This window comes from Aspergillus brasiliensis (assembly GCF_001889945.1).
Source record: "Aspergillus brasiliensis CBS 101740 unplaced genomic scaffold ASPBRscaffold_4, whole genome shotgun sequence".
In the NCBI taxonomy this organism is placed as follows: domain Eukaryota; kingdom Fungi; phylum Ascomycota; class Eurotiomycetes; order Eurotiales; family Aspergillaceae; genus Aspergillus; species Aspergillus brasiliensis.
The window spans coordinates 491,090-509,934 of record NW_027137445.1 but is presented as its reverse complement, the minus strand read 5'-3'; the positions used below and the strand labels follow the sequence as shown (position 1 = coordinate 509,934).

The window sequence follows — 18,845 nt, the reverse complement described above, 5'->3', positions numbered from 1 at the left end:
TGAATATGCAACGCTAGCTTTCAGATGTCGCGGTCGAAGCCAACGGCCAAAACGGAGTACCGAAGGAGGGAAGTAGAGAAAGATAACATGAACTTTTCGCGTTCACTTTCTTCACCGTGAATGTAGAAGAAAAACAAGGATAGGTCGTCGCATCCTCGACAAGGACATTATGAGGAGGATTGGTAGTCGAGCAAAACGAAAAGAAGACAGCGCTTGAAGAATTACGAAAAGGTGTATTACCGCCAGCGCGAGTCGCCAGACGACCCCCACGTAGAAGCCTTCCAGTAGCTGCCTGTCGAGTGCTTGGAGACGGTCCCTGACGAGGAGTTGGATCCGCTGACGTAGACGTATTCCCCGTCGACATAAGGAACCCCTGAAAAGGTGCTGCGGTGTTTGCGACGAGCATAGCGCTGCTCTAGCCGATAGAGCTCGATCTCTGAACGAAATATAATGGTTAGCACATGAATTGTCCTTTGACATGATGGCCGCAATGCTCCGGGACAAGATGTGGTAGTAATAAGGGAACTGGTAAGAGTTAGGCACAACATACTCGCTTGCAACTTCTCGATGAAACCCATTGTGTATGTATGTAGCGCCGTGCGATATATGACCTTATTCCTCTTGTGCACCAATTCCAAGTTGGGTCGAATAAAGAACCCAGAGAGTTCCCGGGGAATGTATATGCGGGATTCGAGAGGATGAGATTCAAGTATTGTTGATTGGAAGAGTGCGAAGGTGAAGCGATGCCAATTGCTGAGATAACGATCCGGCAGAGTGGGAAAAGTAACCCGGCGGACACGAGAGGGGCAGGATGGCGTAGATAAAAAGGAAAAAGGAGGGAACACCGATCTGGGGAGGGCAAAAAGACGGCGGGCTAGTGGACGTTGCAGCAGATGGTGGGAAAAGAACGAAAGTGTTCACACCAAGACAGATAGTGCTCCGGAGCTAAGCAATAGTCAAGAAGTCAATGATAAATAAGGCGCCGATAGTGAATTAGTGGTGCCCTTGGGTGGGATGGCTGGTAGTGAATTGATTTAGAAAGAAAGAGGCTTGTGGAGAAGGAATGCAGCCGACTACGCAGGGAAGACAAGCCACCGGGAGTTACGTGCCAATGAAGGAGAATGTAAGATGGACAAGAGTAGAAAGATAGGAACAAAAAGAAGGTCAAAAGAGAGACGTAGTGGAGTAAAAGAAGGAGAAGGAAGCAGCAGCAGCAGAAGAAGGAAGAGAGGAGATAATGGAGACGATGACGATAGTTGGTTGGTTAGGAAATGGAAAGAACGACTGGACTGACTGGGGGAATAATTGGGAAGGAAGGAGCCGAACAAAACGTGTGGGAATTGGGAAGAGATGGAAGGCACGATTGCTGCACCGACCACCAGTCAAGGAAGGCGCAACGTGGGTTGGGGGAGGGGCGTCCCTTCCTGTCTGGGCCTAGCCAGGGGAGTCCAGCCAATCAATGGAGTCTTGCTAAGTATGTCCACCACCGTCAGGTACGAAATCAATACACACTAACTCACTAAGTAGATACTAACTAGTAACTAGACACGAACTAGACGTCCGTCACCACCACACAGACCAGACCAGACTCTTCAATACCCCTGACTATCTTTCTCAAAGAAACGACAGTTCAACAGCAGAGTAGCAGGCATTGCTAATTGACTTTTTCACATAAGATAGTCATCTACCTTCTTAACCGGCACTATCGTTCTATGATCTCCCGCTATTGGCGAGTCTTTCCATCCATCATCCATCCAGAACTTTCCCTTTCCCCAAAGGAGCTCTCTCTTCTCGTCTTCCTCAAACCCAAACCTCCCCACCTCCCGCCCGGAGATTTGATTTCTTCTGGTTTACCCCCTAACGCACGGTTAAACATCATTAGACTCACCCTCAGGCAGATAGATAAACCTCGAATTGAAATGTCTTCCTACTCGCCCTTCAGCCATCGAGCAATGATCATTATTGATCCTCCACTCATTCACCATGAATATCATATATCCTCTTCTCCCCTTTACCCTGGTTCTTGCTGTGATCAAGACCCTGCGTACCAGATCGGATCCTGGACTGGGTCGAGAAGGGTAGAACCGAGAACGGGGAAAGACGCTAAGGCCAGTTTCGAATTTGCCGGTGGTTCCGTCTAAATGGCCTGGCCGACGTGGCCGTGCCTTGCCTTGCCTTGCGTGCTTTTCTTGGAACCGCCCGCTTGCCTTCGGTTCCCGTTCTCCCTCGTGGCAACTCGGTACACTAACAGCCACTAGACCGTCGTTTAGATTATTGCGTGTGGGTTGATGATGATGGGGAGGGAGTGGTGGTCCTCTCCCACATCCACAGAACGGTGCACGTACACGACAGGCCTGGATGGGGGCATTTACGTAAGTCGGTGGACAACTGACTAGTAATGTAGATAGCTACACATACAGTAGTCTAACGATTGTGTAGTTTTCTAGTTAGATAGGTAGTCCCATTTGTATCATTCAGTCGAAGAAGTCTAAAGCGCCAAGAAATATAGAACATGAGAAAGGAAAAAAAAAGAAAGAAAGAGAAAGAATTATGCAATTCTCCTCCATTGGTTGGGTGCTTGCTGCTTATCGTCGTGCCTCGCGCTCTACACTACTAACCTCCTCTGCCTCCTCCACAGTTGTCGGTTCACTGTCCACATCCTGTGCGAGGGACATTTCTTGGGCTGTGGCGCAGGATTTAGTTAGCTTTCTTTTTTTCTTTTTCACCGAATCCGTCCGGGGTTCCGACGGCGGGTCTCTTCTTACCGTTCCACAGCTCGGCGTAGATGCCATTCTGCTCCAAAAGGTCGCGATGCGATCCCTTCTCCGCTACGTGCCCCTCCTTCAATACGAGGATCTGGTCGCAGTCGTAGATCGTGCGCAGTCGGTGCGCCACGAACACGCTCGTGCGTCGCTTCTCCTTTAGAATACTGTTGATGTTCTGCAGGAGCGCTTGTTCCGTGTAGGTGTCCAGCGCCGACGTCTACCCATCAGTGATAAGATTAGCCATCGACCATTCCAGGCAGGACAATAAGTATTCCTAGTAGTGGGCTTACCGCTTCGTCGAAGAACAGAAGTTCCGGATCCTTCAGGATCAGTCGGGAGATGGCCAGTCGCTGCTTTTCACCTCCAGAGATCATCATGCCTCGCTCACCCACGGCAGTCTTGTAGCCATCGGGCAGCTTCTGGATCAGCTCGTGAATGTGTGCGCGTTGCGCCGCCTGGTGGACTTCTTCATCGGTCGCTTCGATCCGGCCGTAGCGGATGTTGTGTGCGATCGTGTCGTTGAACAATGGGGTATCTTGCGGCACGACGCCAATGGCCTTGCGAAGGCTTTCCAGAGTCACATCGCGTACATCTTGGCCGTCGACGAGGATCCGTCCCTCCTGGACATCGTAGTAGCGGAACAGCAGTCTCAGGATAGTCGACTTTCCGCAACCACTAGGTCCAACGATAGCGAACTTCTGGCCGGCAGGAATCGTAAAGCTAGCGTTCTTGAGGATGGGTCGGTCGGGGTGGTAGCCAAAGGTGACGTTTTCGAATCGGATCTCGCCGCCCTGCTTCAGCTGGAGGGGCTTGGCATCCGGTCGCTCAGTGATGTTCACGTTGACTTTCTGCAGGTTGAAGAGGGTCTCCATATCCAGCAAGGACTGGCGGAGCTCACGGTACACAGAGCCCAAGAAGTTGAGCGGGACCGAGAGTTGGAAGACGAGCTGGTTGACCATGACCAGGTCACCCACAGTCAGACTGCCGCTGGCAACGCCGTTGGCGGCGAGATACATCATGCCTGCCAGGGCACTCGAGAAGATCATATTCTGGCCGGAATTGAGGAAAGCCAACGATGTTGTGACCTTGATGGAAGCATCCTCGTAGGCCTTCAGGGCCTTATCGTAGCGTGCGACTTCAAACTTCTCGTTGTTAAAGTACTTGACCGCCTCATAGTTGATCAGTGAGTCGACGGCAACGGTGGCACCACGGTTGTCTGCAGCGTTTGCCTGTTTACGGAACTTGGTTCGCCAGGCGGTGGTCATGATCGTGAAGGTAGAGTACGTCACCATGGTTGCAGCTGTGATCGCCGCGAATTGGACACCATATTGGTAAGTCTGTTACAGTCAGTAATGCGTTTATTTGGACAGATATGCAGCGCCATGCCATACCAGAATACCGCAGACAAGAGATATCTCCAACGCAGTTGGCACCACGTGGAAGACCATAGAGGTCAATAAGAAACTGATACCCTTGGTTCCACGGTCAATTGCTCGCGTCAAACCACCGGTCTGCCTAGAGAGATGGAAATTGAGGTCGAGCTGGAGCAGGTGCTGGAATACGTTCCGCGCGACTTTGCGGATCGCCTTCTGCGCAACACTGGCGAACACAGCATTGCGCAGTTCCTGGAACAGAGTAGCCCCAATCCTAGTGACACCGTCTAGAACTCATTGTTAGATACAGTCATTCCTGGATATACGGGGTATCCTCACAGGCAATAATCATCGAGCCAGCGACTGTGTAAGCGGTTCCGCCAAAGGTCGAAAAGTCCACGTTCATGGAATCAACGATGCTCTTGAAATAGAAGGGTACTTCGACGTTGAGAATCTGATTGCATAGTGAGCACTGATATAGGAGGCGCAGTATGTAGCATAGCTCACCTTTCCTCCGACCAGCAACGATAGCGCAGTGCCGACACGAAGCTTCGTTCCCCAGTCACCCTGCACCGTTCTCCATTAGCACCCTATGTCCCGGTCGTTCAGAACGCCGCGTATCCAGCTCACCTTAGGCCAGAGATACTTTGCCATTTCCTTCATTATCGCCCAGTCTGCCTTCCGCTGCTCCTTTCTTCCCAGGGTAGCTTCGCTGAGCAGGTCTTTCTTCGGGGTCGCAGTAGCATTTTGGGCACCCGGCGGACTCTGCGCGACATTGGCAGCGCTGGGTCGAGTCGTGGAAGGATCTTTGGGGTCCGGTGTCTGCGGCTTTGACGGAGTGTTTGGAGAGGTCTGACTCCTGAGGGGGCTTCTGGTAGTCGAAAATGATCTCAGCTGAAGGCCGTAAGAAGCAGACGCCCATGACGTTGGGCGCGGAACGGCTGAAGTGTGGTGTAGGAAGCGTCCCGAGGCACGCCAGCAAGGCGTGCGGGCCGCCCTGGGCAGCATTGTGGTCGGTAGATGCTCTTCACAGCAACCGGAGGTATGCAAGAACCGTCTTTATAGTCAATGGAGCATTGCGGTGGTGGTGAGGCCTTGCGCGAATTTCCGCCTCGTGATGGGGACCGCCGGGTTCGGAGGAAAACGTCGGCGGCGGCGGGGGGATAAAGTATGAGGGCGTGAGATGGAAAGGTGCTGAGGACCGCGGTGGATCAGGTCAATGTTTATCAAAAATGTCCTGTATGGGGCGTCATTGATTGGGTATCCAGAAGGGATATGGTGAAATAAGTACCTATAGGTGAATCAGCGAAGAAGGCTGCAGCGATAGCACCAGGAAAGGCAGTTCTGTCGCAATCGCCGATTCCGAGTATCTCCAGGTCTCCGGTAATTTACGTTACTCTCGGTACGCATGCGGCAGTCCAGCATCAGACTGCCTTACTTGTGTTTACTCCCATTTCTATGATTCTACGCGAACTAATTTGACTGTTTGTTTAGTCGATTCCTACTTGTGCAATTGCTGTGTAGTTTGAGGTATCCGGTATAGTATGCCATCATTAGTAGTAACAGAAGTGACGTCGTGAAGGTAAGGTGCCGGTGTTGATTCAGAACGTGGTCAACAACATATCCAGCTTCATCGCTACGTCCATAAATTGAAGAGACATGTTCTTAGATAGTAGAAGTTAGCGTGTAGCAGTCAGTCTATAATTGCTCTGTAATAGAGGAGATCCTTAAAGGACTCTAATATATTCAAGGTAGACACGTGAGATAGGTATGACATCAGTGCAACACAATCTGTGTCCCTCAAATCACGACGAGATGGAGGTTTTTAGCAAATAATTTACTACCGGAGCAATCCTCACGATAAGATCTATCCAGTGATAGTGACTACAACGCCCTCAGTACAAAGAAAAGTGGACGAACAGCTTCAATATCAACAAGCTCACCAGTGCCAAGCCGCAATAGCGCTTTTCCCGATCTGGAACCGTGAATCCGGGCGACGAGAAGAATTACCGCGGAGGACGAGCAGTTGCATTCCCACCCCAGCTTCTCTCCATCTGCACTTCGTTTGGCAGAACCCTCCATGATGGCATCGGCTCAACCCTGGAGGAGTGCCGCGAGGACTTTGTCCTGGACTCGAGTCCTCCCTCCCCGAGCGCGACAAGGGGAATTGCTGCGCCGCGGATGGCAGACCAGATGCGTCCAGATTCGCGCGGCGCCTGCGGAGGAGCCAGCTACTGTCAATGGCGACCATCTTCCCATCTCCAGCACCCCTAGCTCTGCTGAGTCTGCTGGTAAGTTTTCAGGCTGGGTCTTCAAACCCGAGTAAACCGCGCTAACAGCCGCAATCATAACTAGATGCACGATTCGATGTCATCGGCGCGCCCTACTCTCTACTATCGGTTTCGCTCTCCGCTTCGCAGAATCTCTACACTCGTCGGGGTACCTTGGTTGGACTGAGTGGGAAGGCGGACAATGTATGCGCATGATGTTGTGGTTTAATGCTCTACCCTGTACGCTGCTTTAGGGTTAACGACTTTTGCATCAACGCAGGTGGTTTCGACATTGAGCGTTCTAGAACCCTTCCGGAGGGCTGTCGTCGGCGTGCCGTTCCTTTACCAGAAGGTAAGGCTGGTTCCCCGGGATCCGAGCAATTGGTACAGTCATTGACACTTGACTGCTAGGTGTCTTCGGCAAGTCCAGTGACTGCGTTGGTCTCCGTTCGTTCTCCGAATACGTCCTTTGCTGTTGTTCACTTGAATGGCTCTGTGGATTGGATGGTGGCTCAGAAACGGGCATTGCTTGCCTGGACGGGTCGCTCGCTCTCTATCCGCCCAACTATAAACACAAGTCTGGTTTGTCGATCCTGACTAGTCTTTGTGTCTGAACGCTAGACTAACCTGCGAAGAGCCTTGCCCACTGGGGTAGTTCCGAGGTCACAGGACGGGGTTTGTTGGCGTTGGTCGGTAACGGTCAACTCTATTCGGTTGAGCTCAAGGCTGGAGAGCAATACATCGTTCACCCCAGGTAAGCATGGCTGTCACCCTGATTGACCTAACCTATACTGATGTCACATAGTAACATCGTTGCCTACACCATGTCGTCCAATCCCCCACGCCCCTATCGCTTCAAGTCTACGTCCTTGAGGTTCCAGGTCCCCGGTCTCAAGAGCCTCCCAGCCTTTATTCAGAACTCCAAGTTTATTCAGAATATGTCGGAATCGAGTACTTGGAAGTCGACAATGAGAATCATGCACACAATCCGTACGTGGTCTCGAAAGACCATCTGGGGAGATCGGGTATGTCGCGCCTCGCGAGGCCATCAAGTTTGCTGCTAACTTTACACAGTTGTTCCTCCAATTTGATGGACCCTCGACCATTCTTCTACAGACCCGCGGTCCTCGTATCAACGAGGTCCTGACCTCGCATGAAGTTAACGAAATCGCCAGTGCCCCTAGAGGCTTGACCATTGGCCCGGCAAAGCCTACTGAGGGCAAGCGCCAACCAGGAGATGAGTTTGTGAAGGCTGCTGAGGAAGCTGTTAATGCTGGACCAGGGCCGCACAGAACTGTGGATGAGTTGACCAATGAGCTCAAGGGTACGGCACAAAGCATTGCCACCTTGACGAAGGAAGGCAAGGTCATCATTGAGAAGGCAGGACAGAAAAACTAAGCTGAAGCAGTATCATCCTAACTCTGCTGCTTCTCAAGCATAGATCATAGCGTCCGGCATCTAGGTATTTTTCATTTTATTTTGTTTCATTGCAGGCTCAATGTACTATAGACAATAGCTTGTGTCCGACCACACACCACGTGCACGTTTCATAACTATTTCTTTCTCCATTATCTCCTTATGTTGCCCGTGATGTTCATCAAAACGAAGCAATTTCCCGCCTTGCATTGTTTGAAACTGCCTAGCCAACAGGCACCCACGTATAAACCGGCTAACATGTGGTGGGCGGAATTCCATGAATGAAGGGATCTCGCAAGGGGCGCCGTTGTCTCACAACATAAACGTTCCTTAAGTCCACAGCAAGGACCTCCCTGGTGGAATGCTCACAGGAATCACACCGCTGGTCGACTCTTTCTTTTACTTGTGGCGATCCGGGGTCGAGCCTCGTTATCTAAGGTCTCAAGGCCCAGATCGATTCCACCAGACATCCGCACGCCTCAGACCCCAAACCCCCAATTTCGTTCTGGTAGCATTCCCCAACTCGCAGCAGCGGAAAGCAGATATTCTTGTGGCAGAGGTCAGCCCTATTTTGCTGCGGAAGCCATGACGCAACAACCAAACGAGGCCATTCCAGCCAGCGACTTGGTGGAAAATGATGCTAAAGAGCCCTTCCAACTGCCAGTTTCTGCTTCGGATACTAGTGACGATATAGAGGCGAATAAGAGCGAGCAGGAGTACGACACTCAATTTACTACCACCGCCGGAGAAAAGCACGGAGAGAATTCAAATGCAGGTCATGCTTCGGAGAAATCCAGTGTCATTGTCCAGGGCCAGCAAGAATCGACACCTGAGGGGCCTCCAGATGGCGGAGTCGCCGCCTGGTTGACGGTTTTCGGGGGATTTTGCAGCATGTTCGTCAGTTTTGGCTGGAATAACTGTGAGTCCCTGGGCCTTAGAAGATTTCTCTGGGTTTTTGTCATGATATCGCAAGATACACCTTTTGGTACAAGCCTCGGATGAGTGGAGTTGCTAACATGCAAGCCCAGGCATGGGGATATTCATCGACTACTACCAGACTAATCAACTGAGCGACATGTCCACTAGCTCCATAACATGGATCACATCACTCATGACATTCATGATGTTCTTCGGGGTCCGTCTTTGTCTTCCTCTCTCAGCCCTAACAAAAGTCCCAACCACCATCACCACCACCATAACTTATCGAAGCAACTCACTGACACGCATCTTTTCACCACCAACAGGGCCCCTTCGTAGGCATTCTCTTCGACAACTACGGTCCCCGCTACATCATCCTCGTCGGCACCATCCTCCACGTCCTCGGCATAATGATGACCTCCATCTCCACCGAATACTACCAAATCATCCTCGCCCAAGGCATCTGCAGTCCCATCGGCAACAGCGCACTCTTCCACGCCGGCGTCAACTCCATCAGCACCTGGTTTGGCCGTCGTCGCGCCCTCGCCCTTGGCATCGCCACCAGCGGCGCCAGTCTCGGCGGCGTCATCCTCCCCATCATGCTCACTCGACTCTTCTACCTCCTCAGCTTTGGTTGGGCCATGCGTATCTGCGGCTTCCTGATCCTCTTCCTCCTCATCATCACAAACTTCACCTTGACCTCGCGACTCGTCCACACCAAAAAACAATTCCATATTCGTGACTTTATCCGTCCCCTGCGCGAACTGCCCTTCATCCTCACCACCGCCGGAACCTTCTGCTTCTTCTGGGGCATGTTTCTGCCCTTTTCGTTCATACCTTCGCAGGCTCAGCGCCATGGCATGTCGCCTACCATGGCTTCGTACCTGATTCCTATCCTCAACGCAGCTAGGTAACCTCCCCTTCCCCCTATACTACCAATTCCCATTCCCCATCGAAACACACCCACTAACTCCACCCCTCCCCCATCCGGGGAGGACTGGAATTCCAGTTTCCCAGGCCGCATAATCCCACCCTACCTCGCGGACGTCTTCGGACGCTTCAACCTAATGATCCTAACGACCCTGGCATCGGGCATCCTCGTGCTAGCGCTCTGGCTCCCTTCCACCAGCAACGCCCCCGCCATCGTCTTCAGCGCGCTATACGGCTTCACCTCCGGCACAGTGGTGAGTCTTGCGCCTGCACTGGTGGCTCAGATCTCCGAGATTAGGGAGATTGGTGTGCGCAGTGGGACCTACTTCTGTATCGTCTCGTTTGCGGCGCTCACGGGGACGCCTATTGCGGGTGCCTTGTTGCCGGATCCCCTTGGGGGGAGTTATACCAAGTTGTTTGTGTTCTGTGCGGTGGTTATGTTTGCGGGGACGGCGTTTTATTGTTTGGCTAAGGGGAGAATTGTGGGTTGGGGTGGGTGGTTTGGGAAGAGGGTTTGATTGGAAATGGGATTGTTATTGTTGATGGGTTATGTGGGTGTTTGGGGAAGGGGGCTATCGATAGGTAGGTGTTATGGTGGCAGTTATATTGTGGTAGTAAAATTGTTGGGTTCTTTTATGCAAGCATGCATGCGGACGAAATAGATGGTATAGTATAGTATTTTAGAGTATCTATCTCACGCAATAATTGGCACACAGACAAAATAGATGGTTCGATTCTCTCTCTCAACTCCCAAACACCTTCGCTTGATGGCAACGGTGCAGTGCAGTGCAAACAAAGCCAAGACAATGATAAAAGCTCACAACAAAGCAGGTATGCTAGGAAGCAACTTGTAGAAATGTGCAAGTCGACAAATGTATATAACGATACTCCAGCTCCAAAACGCAGAAACAATGCATGATGTCTGTACTGTTATACCAGAACTCCGTTTCGCATGCTCTGGACACTCTTCACACCCACGCCCTTGAGCTGGCTCAGTTCCGCGAGGCTGTTGATGTGGAACCGTGCTTCTTCGTCTTGGCTGGCGGTGTGTTGATCCATCTCGCACAAACAGTCAACAATAGCCTCGGCCTTCTTGACACCCACGCCTTTCAGCAACTTGATCTGGCTGACGTCGCGCGAGTTGATGATGGAAAGGAGGTGAATGGTCCGTGGGGAGGGCGGTTGCTCGTTCATCATGTCGACGCTGGCGCGTCCGTCGTCCAGTGGGGACTTGGTCTTCGTGCGCTTCTTGCGTCGTGCGTGAGTGATTTCCTCAATGTCTTCGTCGCTAAATTGTTCGAGGGACGCTTCAGGTTCTTCGTAGTCGGCGTCGGAGTCTTCAGCCACGCGCTTGAGGCTCATCTTGGCGGGCTGCTTCTTGAGTGATAGCATACTGCCAAGTTCTCTCTTGGGCCCAGAGTGGCTAATAGTGCCAGTGGTGTCGGCGTCCTGGCGGGGTTTGCCTTGCATACGCTCCTTCAGGCTGGCAATTTTCCTGGATAGCTTTTCATTGTCTGGGAAGTATGGGAGCGCTAGCTGGTACATTCTCAAAGCGAAGCTGTCCTCGCCACGCGCCTGGTGTTGCTTGGCCATGAGTAAGTATGACAAGCCTTCGGCCCTTGCATCTTCGGATCCTTCAATGCGTTGTTCGAGAAGTTCCAGGCGACGCTGGACTTGCTCATTGAGTTCGCGGACCTGGGTTTGTCGGGACTGCTCACTGACGGCTCGCACAGCCAGGATCTCCTCGACCTTCTTTTCTACCATTTCTTCGATCTTGGCTGCGGATATGTCATCATGGTGCTTTTGAGGCTGCTGTGTTGGTTGAGCAAGACGAGAAGGCTTCGATGAAAGGCGAGAGATTTCGGAACTCAAAGAAGGCCGAGAGCTCATGGAAGTCCGCTTAGGGGGCTCCGGCTTCTTGAACTGAGTGGTGATTCTAGGGTGCGACTTATCGGAGTAGACATGGAAGGCCTTTGCCGGCTTTTCGAGGGCCTTAGTCGTATCCTTGACTGCAGCAGTCAGGTTTACGTTCACGGAAGCTGTCAGTGGTCGAAGCGGTTGCCGCTGGGCTGTGACCGAAGGCCGCGACGCTGGCCTAGGGGGGCCCTTGAACATTGGCTCGTTTTCCACCTCACGCACTTCGATCTTCTTCGTGCGGTTGGCGAAGTTGAGTGAGCTTATTGTGTCCAGATGGTAGGACCTAACCGGCGCCAGGTTCAGGATCATCACAGTCAACCCATTGTTCTGTCCCAGAGACAGAATTCTCGTCATTTTCGACTCTCGGTACGGTATCCTCGAGTGCTTCTTGCTGATTGCTTCGACACATTGAGCCAGGACGAAAAGGCTCTTGTTGATACTAGCGGACTCAACCATGCGCTCTTTGTCATTATCCGTCCGGCGGTTATCCTCGGAGCCAGCAAGGTCGATAGCAGAAGCGGTACTGATGCGCGTTTTGTCTCCGGTGGTGACTGCGACGCGCACGCAGAGAATGGCGTGGGATCGTGAAGAGTGGGCGTTTAGCTACAGTTTGTTAACATCCATTTCCTTTCGGGGTCAGCGCGAGTGCAAACCTTTGTGGCAGATGTGGACCTGTTGGTATTGGCCTGATCATACAAGCTTTCGAATTCCTTCAAACTGTGGCATGGCCTCTCCGTCAAACCCACGACGACTGTCTTGCCGCCGTTGTCTCGAAGAGGTAGACCCGCCAGCGTCCTCTTCTCGGGGGGTTCGAATAGATCGAAGACTTTATCGTTGTAAATCTCGTAGTAGCTCAGAGACACATTGACGGTAGTTTCCCCGTCACTGTCCTTCTCCATCTTCCGGCTACGTCTGTAAATGCTGCTTAGGAGACGAGGAATGGCGCCGCGATCAGCCAGACTTTTACCGCCTCGCATTGTGTGCGTCTTTCCCGTTCCTGTGACCCCATATGCGAATATTGTTACGTCGAAGCCGTTGAAGAGATGCTTGACAGTAGGTGCAACTGCGCGTTTTATCAGTATGTCGTTTTCCACCCAAATAATTGGCGTCACAAACCCTCTGCATCGAAGAGCTCCTGCTGCGAAGCTTCTGCGTCATAGACGGCATTGAACTGGAACGAGTATTCTTCGCCTTCGTTCTTGGGGTTCGGGATCCGCACTAGGTTATCCCGGTCCCTCAAGGCTGCCAATGCGCCTTTCCCCTGGGAGCTCGTTTTATCGCTCTTGCCGGGCACTGCATGGTTTGCCGATCCGGTGCGAAGGATGACATCCAACTCCCGTTCCGATTTCAGAAGCGGTCGGATCCGCGCGACTACCCGGACGCTCATTGTGTATCAAGGTGGAGATAATAATCGAATTCGAGATTATCGCCGACAGTTGGTGGATGTGTGGTCTCGAGACTTTGTTGTACCGTCGCTTCAAGCTGTCCGATCCAACCCTTGTGACCAATTGGAGTGTCAATGCTTAGGGCGACATAAGAATGAGTTTCGACTAGGCGCAGGACCAATAGTGAGCAGTTAAACGTAGATTAAGCTGCCGTCGAAGTATTTTGCACTCTTGGAACCAAAAAGTCAGGCGCTGGATCGACAACCCGCAATCCAAGCACTCCAGGCGACAATAAGCAGCTAATTGAAGAAAATAAAACAGAAACAACAGCAGAAAAGCAAACTGACGATGAACGGTGGGCCGATAGCTTAGTGGGTAAGAGACAATGTGCACAGTGAACCGACAGGGATAGCTTCGTTGTGGTGCGACTGGCAGCGGTCAGCGTTGTTGGCACGGCAACCTCCCACGTTCGTCTACCCCAGGCATCCCACTCAACCGGTTCGGGGTGCGATATCGTGCATCGTCATGTTTTCTTTTGCTTCTTTTGCTGCATAGTCATACTGGGGAATGCCATTGAATTCAAAAGAATGTGCTTGTACTACTTAGTACCTTTTTATGTGCCCATGTGTTCTAGTATTAGTAGTACTACTAACTTAGTAGTTGTGTACTTCGTTGGGATCTTACTGTAGTCGTTAAATATAAATTAGTACTCGAGCACAATCACATCCTTGATGCTGGTGTGTAGGTGCAGTTCTGTAGAACAACATCTACAATTGTCCCCTATTTCTACCTGTCGAGCTCAAGGGTCATGAACTATGATTAGAGTCCTCAAGTTCTCATTGATGTTGTAGTTAGTGATACAGTATGGGAGTATGAGATCATAAGCGCAAGGCAGCGACCACCACACAACTATTGTCTACGACCAAATGAAGTTCACGTACCAACATCTCAACACAACCATTATAACCTGCAACTTGAAAAACTTCAAGAAAGAAAAAGTCTACTTCGATCTCCATCATTGCAAGCTTATCTATATTAGTATGGTTCATACAGAGGTGCAAATGATAGCCTTCAGTGAATGTGTTTGAGAGTCGGTTAGGCCGCGGGGAGCTGATTGGCCCAGGCGAGGCAGCCGCAAAGGCCACCGTACACCATCATCAATCCTATGATCCTCCATCGTTCATCGTCGCCTCCCCGACTCCCACAGCTCCATCCAACCTTTCCAGGACACCTCACCTACTCCGGAGTGTGGCATTGACGTGCTCTTCCCCTCCACTCGAAACTAGTGTTTCTGCGATTCGGTAAATCCTTGGTTGTTAGTATGCGGACGCCCCTTCAGTCTCCCATTCCCCTTTCCACCTCCCACTTCGAATGTTGACCGACGATCCAGTGAGCCAGTGACGATTTACCCGACCGCGCAACACCCTCGAGATCTCCCTCAACGAACCCTCGGGAAAAACTACATTTACCTCTTCTACTAGACGATAAACACACAATCCTCTATGGCAGCACCACAAGGGGGCTACCCTCCCCAGGAAGGGTACGGTCAGCCTGCCGAGTATGGGTCTCCCGTGCAACAACCCGCGGGGTTGGCTGCTGGTGCCCCAGCCCCAGCCCAGGCTGGAGGTCGGAAGAAGCGAGTTTACGCCGGCGAAGCTTTTGATTTTGGATCTGGTGCCAATGCTGCTTTGGGAGGTCAGTTGCCCGCCGGTGGCAGCTACGGAGCATACCCGCCGCAACCACAGGCTGCGGGATACCAGCAACCTATGTATGGAGCGGACCCAACTCAGATCCAGGCTGCGGCCCCAGGATATGCGGCGCCCGCCAGCCCTCAAGTCGCACAGATGACCCAGCAGTTTGGTGCAATGGGCATGACCGATCCGCACCTCCTGCCACCGCAGCCGGTTGCCCCAGCTCCCCAGGCTCAGGCCCCGCGGGCTGTTCCCCTCAACCAGCTCTACCCAACCGATCTCCTTACCCAGCCCTTCAATGTCGCCGAGCTCGATTACCCGCCACCACCTATTGTTCTGCCGCCTGGCGTATGTCTCTGTGATGTCCTTGAGTTGCGAATCACTGGATTACTGACTTTCCGCTAGACCAGCGTTTACCCTTCTCCCTATGCCAACTGCCCTCCGAAATACGTTCGCTCGACCCTGAACGCCGTCCCGACAACAAGCTCGCTGCTGAAGAAGTCCAAGTTGCCTTTCGCTCTTGTCATCCAGCCCTATGCAGCTCTCCATGACTCCGAAGATCCCGTTCCTGTTGTCCCAGACCAAGTCATCTCACGTTGCCGACGCTGCCGATCCTATATCAATCCCTTCGTGACCTTCCTCGACCATGGACACCGCTGGCGTTGCAACATGTGCAACCTGACAAATGATGTGCCTCAGGCCTTTGATTGGGACACTGCGCTGCAGAAGCCTGCAGACAGGTCGTTGAGGCCTGATCTCAACCACTCGGTGGTCGAATTCGTTGCTCCCCAAGAATACATGGTCCGACCCCCGCAGCCGCTTGTTTATCTCTTCTTGATTGATGTGAGCTACGCATCTGTCACGAATGGTCTTTTGGCCACCACTGCTCGCTGCATTAGGGAGAGCCTTGACCGGATTCCCAATGCAGACCGTCGGACACGCCTAGGGTTCATCGCGGTCGACTCCAGTCTCCATTACTTCAGTATCCCCCGCGATGGCTCGGAGAACTCGGAGCCTAGGATGCTGGTTATCAGTGATCTGGACGAGCCTTTCCTTCCCATCCCTGGCGATCTTCTGGTGACCCTGAGCGAGTGCCGCGAGAACATTGAGATCTTCCTTGATAAGCTGCAAGAAATGTTCCAGAACACTCAAAGCAATGCCTGCGCCATGGGATCCGCTCTGCGTGCTGGTTACAAGCTCATCTCCCCCGTGGGAGGCAAGATGACCGTGCTCAGCTCCTCTCTGCCCAACATTGGCCATGGCTCATTGACCATGAGAGAAGACAAGAAGGTGCTTGGCACCAGCAAAGAGAGCAGTCTGCTGCAGACGGCGAACAGCTTTTACAAGAGCTTCGCTGTCGAGTGCTCCAAGGCGCAGGTCTCCGTTGACATGTTCCTGTTCTCTTCGCAGTACCAAGACGTTGCGTCTCTCAGTAACCTGCCCCGGTACACTGGTGGTCAGACTTACTTCTACCCTGGATGGAACGCTGCTCGTGGGGAGGATGCGATCAAGTTTGCTCGTGAATTCTCCGATTACCTTTCTTCGGAGATTGGTCTGGAGGCTGTGCTCCGAGTCCGTGCTACGACTGGTCTGCGCATGAACACTTTCTACGGTAACTTTTTCAACCGCAGTTCCGATCTGTGTGCCTTCCCTGCATTCCCGCGTGATCAAGCGTATGTCGTTGAGGTGGCGATCGATGAGACTGTCACGAAACCTGTTGTGTGCTTGCAGACGGCGGTTCTGCACACTACTTGCAACGGCGAGCGGAGAATCCGGGTGTTGACTCTGGCGCTCCCTACGACCCAGAACTTGGCTGATGTCTACGCTTCGGCCGATCAGCAAGCTGTTGCTACTTACTTCAGTCACAAGGCCGTTGAGCGGGCACTGAGCAGCGGGCTCGAGCCTGCCCGCGAGGCTCTGCAGACCAAGGCCGTGGAATTGCTGTCGACCTACCGGAAGGAATTGGCTGGAGGCAGTGTCAGCGGCGGCGGTCTTCAGTTCCCCGCCAACCTGAGAGGCTTGCCAGTCCTCTTCCTTGCCATGATCAAGAACGTAAGTACCGACTAATCAAACCCGTACGTTTGATCATGATTGCTAACACCAATTAGCTTGGTCTTCGGAAATCCGCGCAAATACCCACCGATATGCGCTCTGCTGCCCTCTGCTTGCTTTCGACGCTCCCCCTTCCTCTCCTCATGCAGTACATCTACCCTAAGATGTATTCCCTTCACGACATGCCCGACACTGCCGGACTGCCCGATCAGCAGACCGGCGAGATCATTCTCCCTCCCCCGATCAACCTGTCATCCGAGCGCATTGTTCCCTATGGTCTCTACCTCATTGATGACGGCCAGACGCAGTTCCTGTGGGTCGGACGCGATGCGGTACCCCAGTTGATTGAAGATGTCTTTGGCCTGCAGGACAAGTCGCAACTTCGCGTGGGCAAGCAGAACCTGCCGGATGTGGACAACGAGTTCAACCAGCGGGTGCGGGCGGTGATCGAGAAGAGCCGGGATCACCGGTCGAAGGGGGTGGGCAGCATTGTGGTGCCACACCTGTATGTGGTGAAGGAGGACGGAGAGCCTGGACTCCGCTTATGGGCGCAGACCATGCTGGTTGAGGACCGTGCTGACCAGAGCGTCAGCCTGGTGCAGTGGATGGGCTCGCTGCGGGAAAAGGTTTGATCACCCCATTTATTTTCCCCCCCATAAGTGCTCTACCTCCGCCGGCATTCGACACCTCGTTCCACATACTTGGGAGTCAGATCGGGCTGACGAGCTTGAACACGCCTACAGGTTGTTCAGTAATGATAAGCTTATTTTCGAGATATCTTTCATCTCCTTTTCCTTGTTTTTGGTAAATTTATACGGACGGAATTCCACAATACATTCCCCATGGAGATTACGTTGTCTGTTTGGCGATGTGGTTGATTGTAACTTATCCCCACTGCTGTTATTCAATGGGAAAGCAAAGACGAAAAATGGACGTCAAAGCACTTTGCCTGAGGTTCTCTATCATCTACTACTACGGAGTAAGTCTTGCGTATCATATTCCAAGCCTGCACTATTTATCAGCTCTATAGAAATAAAAGCAAAGCAAGTGCCCACCATATGTAGTCTTCACATCATCCCTCTGCAGTTAGTCCACCTTGTTTTCCATGTAACCCACACCGACAGGGCACTGACTTCCTCTTCCCTTTCCGTCCATACACAGTGCTATATTCCCGTGTTTGTCCCCACTCTCTTCCTTTAGTTAAGTACAGAGTAGTCCTTAGATAGTATAGGAGGGATAGTCTGACCTCCCTTCCCGTGCGGGAAAATAGAAAAAGAAGAGAAAGAAACAAGGTTCCCAATCACTGCACCTAGACTAAATATGGGCTCTGTGACATGCACCATAAACTTTAGATCACAGTACTCTGTATAGGATGGCGCAGGGCTGGACGAATCGGGTGGGCAGAATGATTGGATGGCTTGCTTTTGCCTGCCGCGGGAAGGCAACAAAGTACGGAGTTTTCAATTGACTAGTCACTTGCTGCTGTGTAAACTGTAAAGAGGGGAAGGGAAGGGAAGGGAAAAATGTGACGAGATTTTGGCAATAGACTAGTTTATGTGATGAGATGAAGTACTTAGACCGGCAAGTAGCGTAGTGTGATTTGATTGCTTGATGGATTGGTGGGCACTGCCCCCCTCCTTCCCACCCTCGTTTCCCTGTCTGAATTTCATCTGTGCGGGAATCCAAGATAGTAAATAGTAAATAGATATTCAGTTAGTCTGAAGGAATGTGATCAGCAGAGACAGAGAGGGAGAGACAGTTGGTTGGAGCTGGTGGGGGGAGTGTGTGTGTGTGTGAAACAGAGGATTGGATTGCGGTTTGGCGCCGTGGCGGTAGAGTAGTATCTATCTCTGGAGTATAAGTCACTGTTAGTTAACTTAGTGGTGTCTCGTCTGGGCGGAGAAAAGGCGTTGAAACACTGGTCGAGACGTAGCCTCAGAAACCCGAGGACCCATTTCAGGGTGATTGACGGCCACGTTAAGATGACAGGATGTAAGGAGGGGACCACGACTGGGTTTGGGTTGATCGACTGTGAGGCTGGAAATTGTGGGACTTTTCTGCTCTGTTGTCTCCTACTTGGAATGAGTAGTTGGTGAGTTGTACTTATTTCCAATTCTTGCTGGGAATA

At 52.0% G+C, this 18,845-nt stretch overlaps 6 protein-coding genes across 6 annotated transcripts; 3 read left to right on the top strand and 3 right to left on the bottom strand.

The window, feature by feature from the left end:
- Nucleotides 1-236: 236 nt before the first annotated feature.
- On the bottom strand, nucleotides 237-578 carry ASPBRDRAFT_194204 (uncharacterized protein; the record flags this gene model as incomplete). The annotated part of the gene is made up of 2 exons (XM_067620722.1): nucleotides 237-436; nucleotides 551-578. The coding sequence occupies 2 exons, from the start codon at nucleotides 576-578 to the stop codon at nucleotides 237-239; spliced, it is 228 nt and encodes a 75-aa protein (XP_067480489.1).
- Nucleotides 579-2,435: 1,857 nt separating this feature from the next.
- On the bottom strand, nucleotides 2,436-5,488 carry atm1 (ATP-binding cassette Fe/S cluster precursor transporter ATM1). The gene is made up of 7 exons (XM_067624451.1): nucleotides 4,769-5,488; nucleotides 4,646-4,705; nucleotides 4,478-4,592; nucleotides 4,157-4,425; nucleotides 3,056-4,102; nucleotides 2,766-2,982; nucleotides 2,436-2,683 (listed from the first exon to the last, which is right to left on the bottom strand). Exons 1-7 carry the CDS (start codon nucleotides 5,144-5,146, stop codon nucleotides 2,586-2,588), a joined length of 2,184 nt encoding a protein of 727 aa, XP_067480488.1. The 5' UTR covers nucleotides 5,147-5,488; the 3' UTR covers nucleotides 2,436-2,585.
- Nucleotides 5,489-6,197: 709 nt separating this feature from the next.
- ASPBRDRAFT_40898 (AIM24 family protein) lies at nucleotides 6,198-7,949 on the top strand. Its single transcript, XM_067624450.1, has 7 exons — nucleotides 6,198-6,429; nucleotides 6,494-6,612; nucleotides 6,689-6,760; nucleotides 6,820-6,990; nucleotides 7,044-7,162; nucleotides 7,214-7,433; nucleotides 7,483-7,949. The coding sequence occupies exons 1-7, from the start codon at nucleotides 6,219-6,221 to the stop codon at nucleotides 7,804-7,806; spliced, it is 1,236 nt and encodes a 411-aa protein (XP_067480487.1). The 5' UTR covers nucleotides 6,198-6,218; the 3' UTR covers nucleotides 7,807-7,949.
- Nucleotides 7,950-8,256: 307 nt separating this feature from the next.
- On the top strand, nucleotides 8,257-10,467 carry ASPBRDRAFT_497388 (MCT family MFS transporter). Its single transcript, XM_067626409.1, has 4 exons — nucleotides 8,257-8,743; nucleotides 8,853-8,959; nucleotides 9,069-9,652; nucleotides 9,752-10,467. Exons 1-4 carry the CDS (start codon nucleotides 8,410-8,412, stop codon nucleotides 10,188-10,190), a joined length of 1,464 nt encoding a protein of 487 aa, XP_067480486.1. The 5' UTR covers nucleotides 8,257-8,409; the 3' UTR covers nucleotides 10,191-10,467.
- A 135-nt stretch (nucleotides 10,468-10,602) lies between these two features.
- Nucleotides 10,603-12,976, bottom strand: ASPBRDRAFT_122488 (kinesin family protein; the record flags this gene model as incomplete). The annotated part of the gene is made up of 3 exons (XM_067617521.1): nucleotides 10,603-12,192; nucleotides 12,243-12,652; nucleotides 12,706-12,976. The coding sequence occupies 3 exons, from the start codon at nucleotides 12,974-12,976 to the stop codon at nucleotides 10,603-10,605; spliced, it is 2,271 nt and encodes a 756-aa protein (XP_067480485.1).
- A 1,274-nt stretch (nucleotides 12,977-14,250) lies between these two features.
- ASPBRDRAFT_496933 (COPII subunit SEC24) lies at nucleotides 14,251-17,467 on the top strand. The gene is made up of 3 exons (XM_067626402.1): nucleotides 14,251-15,013; nucleotides 15,071-16,717; nucleotides 16,774-17,467. Exons 1-3 carry the CDS (start codon nucleotides 14,477-14,479, stop codon nucleotides 17,347-17,349), a joined length of 2,760 nt encoding a protein of 919 aa, XP_067480484.1. The 5' UTR covers nucleotides 14,251-14,476; the 3' UTR covers nucleotides 17,350-17,467.
- Nucleotides 17,468-18,845: the final 1,378 nt, after the last annotated feature.

Coding starts and splice junctions, on each gene's coding strand:
- atm1 (XM_067624451.1), bottom strand. CDS start 5,146: ATGCTGCCCAGGGCGGCCCGCACGCCTTGCTGGCGTGCCTCGGGACGC. Junction 4,426..4,477: donor TGGCTCGATGATTATTGCCT/GTGAGGATACCC, acceptor AATGAGTTCTAG/ACGGTGTCACTAGGATTGGG. Junction 2,983..3,055: donor TTCTGTTCTTCGACGAAGCG/GTAAGCCCACTA, acceptor ACTGATGGGTAG/ACGTCGGCGCTGGACACCTA.
- ASPBRDRAFT_497388 (XM_067626409.1), top strand. CDS start 8,410: ATGACGCAACAACCAAACGAGGCCATTCCAGCCAGCGACTTGGTGGAA. Junction 8,744..8,852: donor CAGTTTTGGCTGGAATAACT/GTGAGTCCCTGG, acceptor ATGCAAGCCCAG/GCATGGGGATATTCATCGAC. Junction 9,653..9,751: donor CCTATCCTCAACGCAGCTAG/GTAACCTCCCCT, acceptor CTGGAATTCCAG/TTTCCCAGGCCGCATAATCC.
- ASPBRDRAFT_496933 (XM_067626402.1), top strand. CDS start 14,477: ATGGCAGCACCACAAGGGGGCTACCCTCCCCAGGAAGGGTACGGTCAG. Junction 15,014..15,070: donor CTATTGTTCTGCCGCCTGGC/GTATGTCTCTGT, acceptor ACTTTCCGCTAG/ACCAGCGTTTACCCTTCTCC. Junction 16,718..16,773: donor TCCTTGCCATGATCAAGAAC/GTAAGTACCGAC, acceptor AACACCAATTAG/CTTGGTCTTCGGAAATCCGC.
- ASPBRDRAFT_40898 (XM_067624450.1), top strand. CDS start 6,219: ATGATGGCATCGGCTCAACCCTGGAGGAGTGCCGCGAGGACTTTGTCC. Junction 6,613..6,688: donor TGAGTGGGAAGGCGGACAAT/GTATGCGCATGA, acceptor GCATCAACGCAG/GTGGTTTCGACATTGAGCGT. Junction 6,991..7,043: donor CAACTATAAACACAAGTCTG/GTTTGTCGATCC, acceptor TAACCTGCGAAG/AGCCTTGCCCACTGGGGTAG.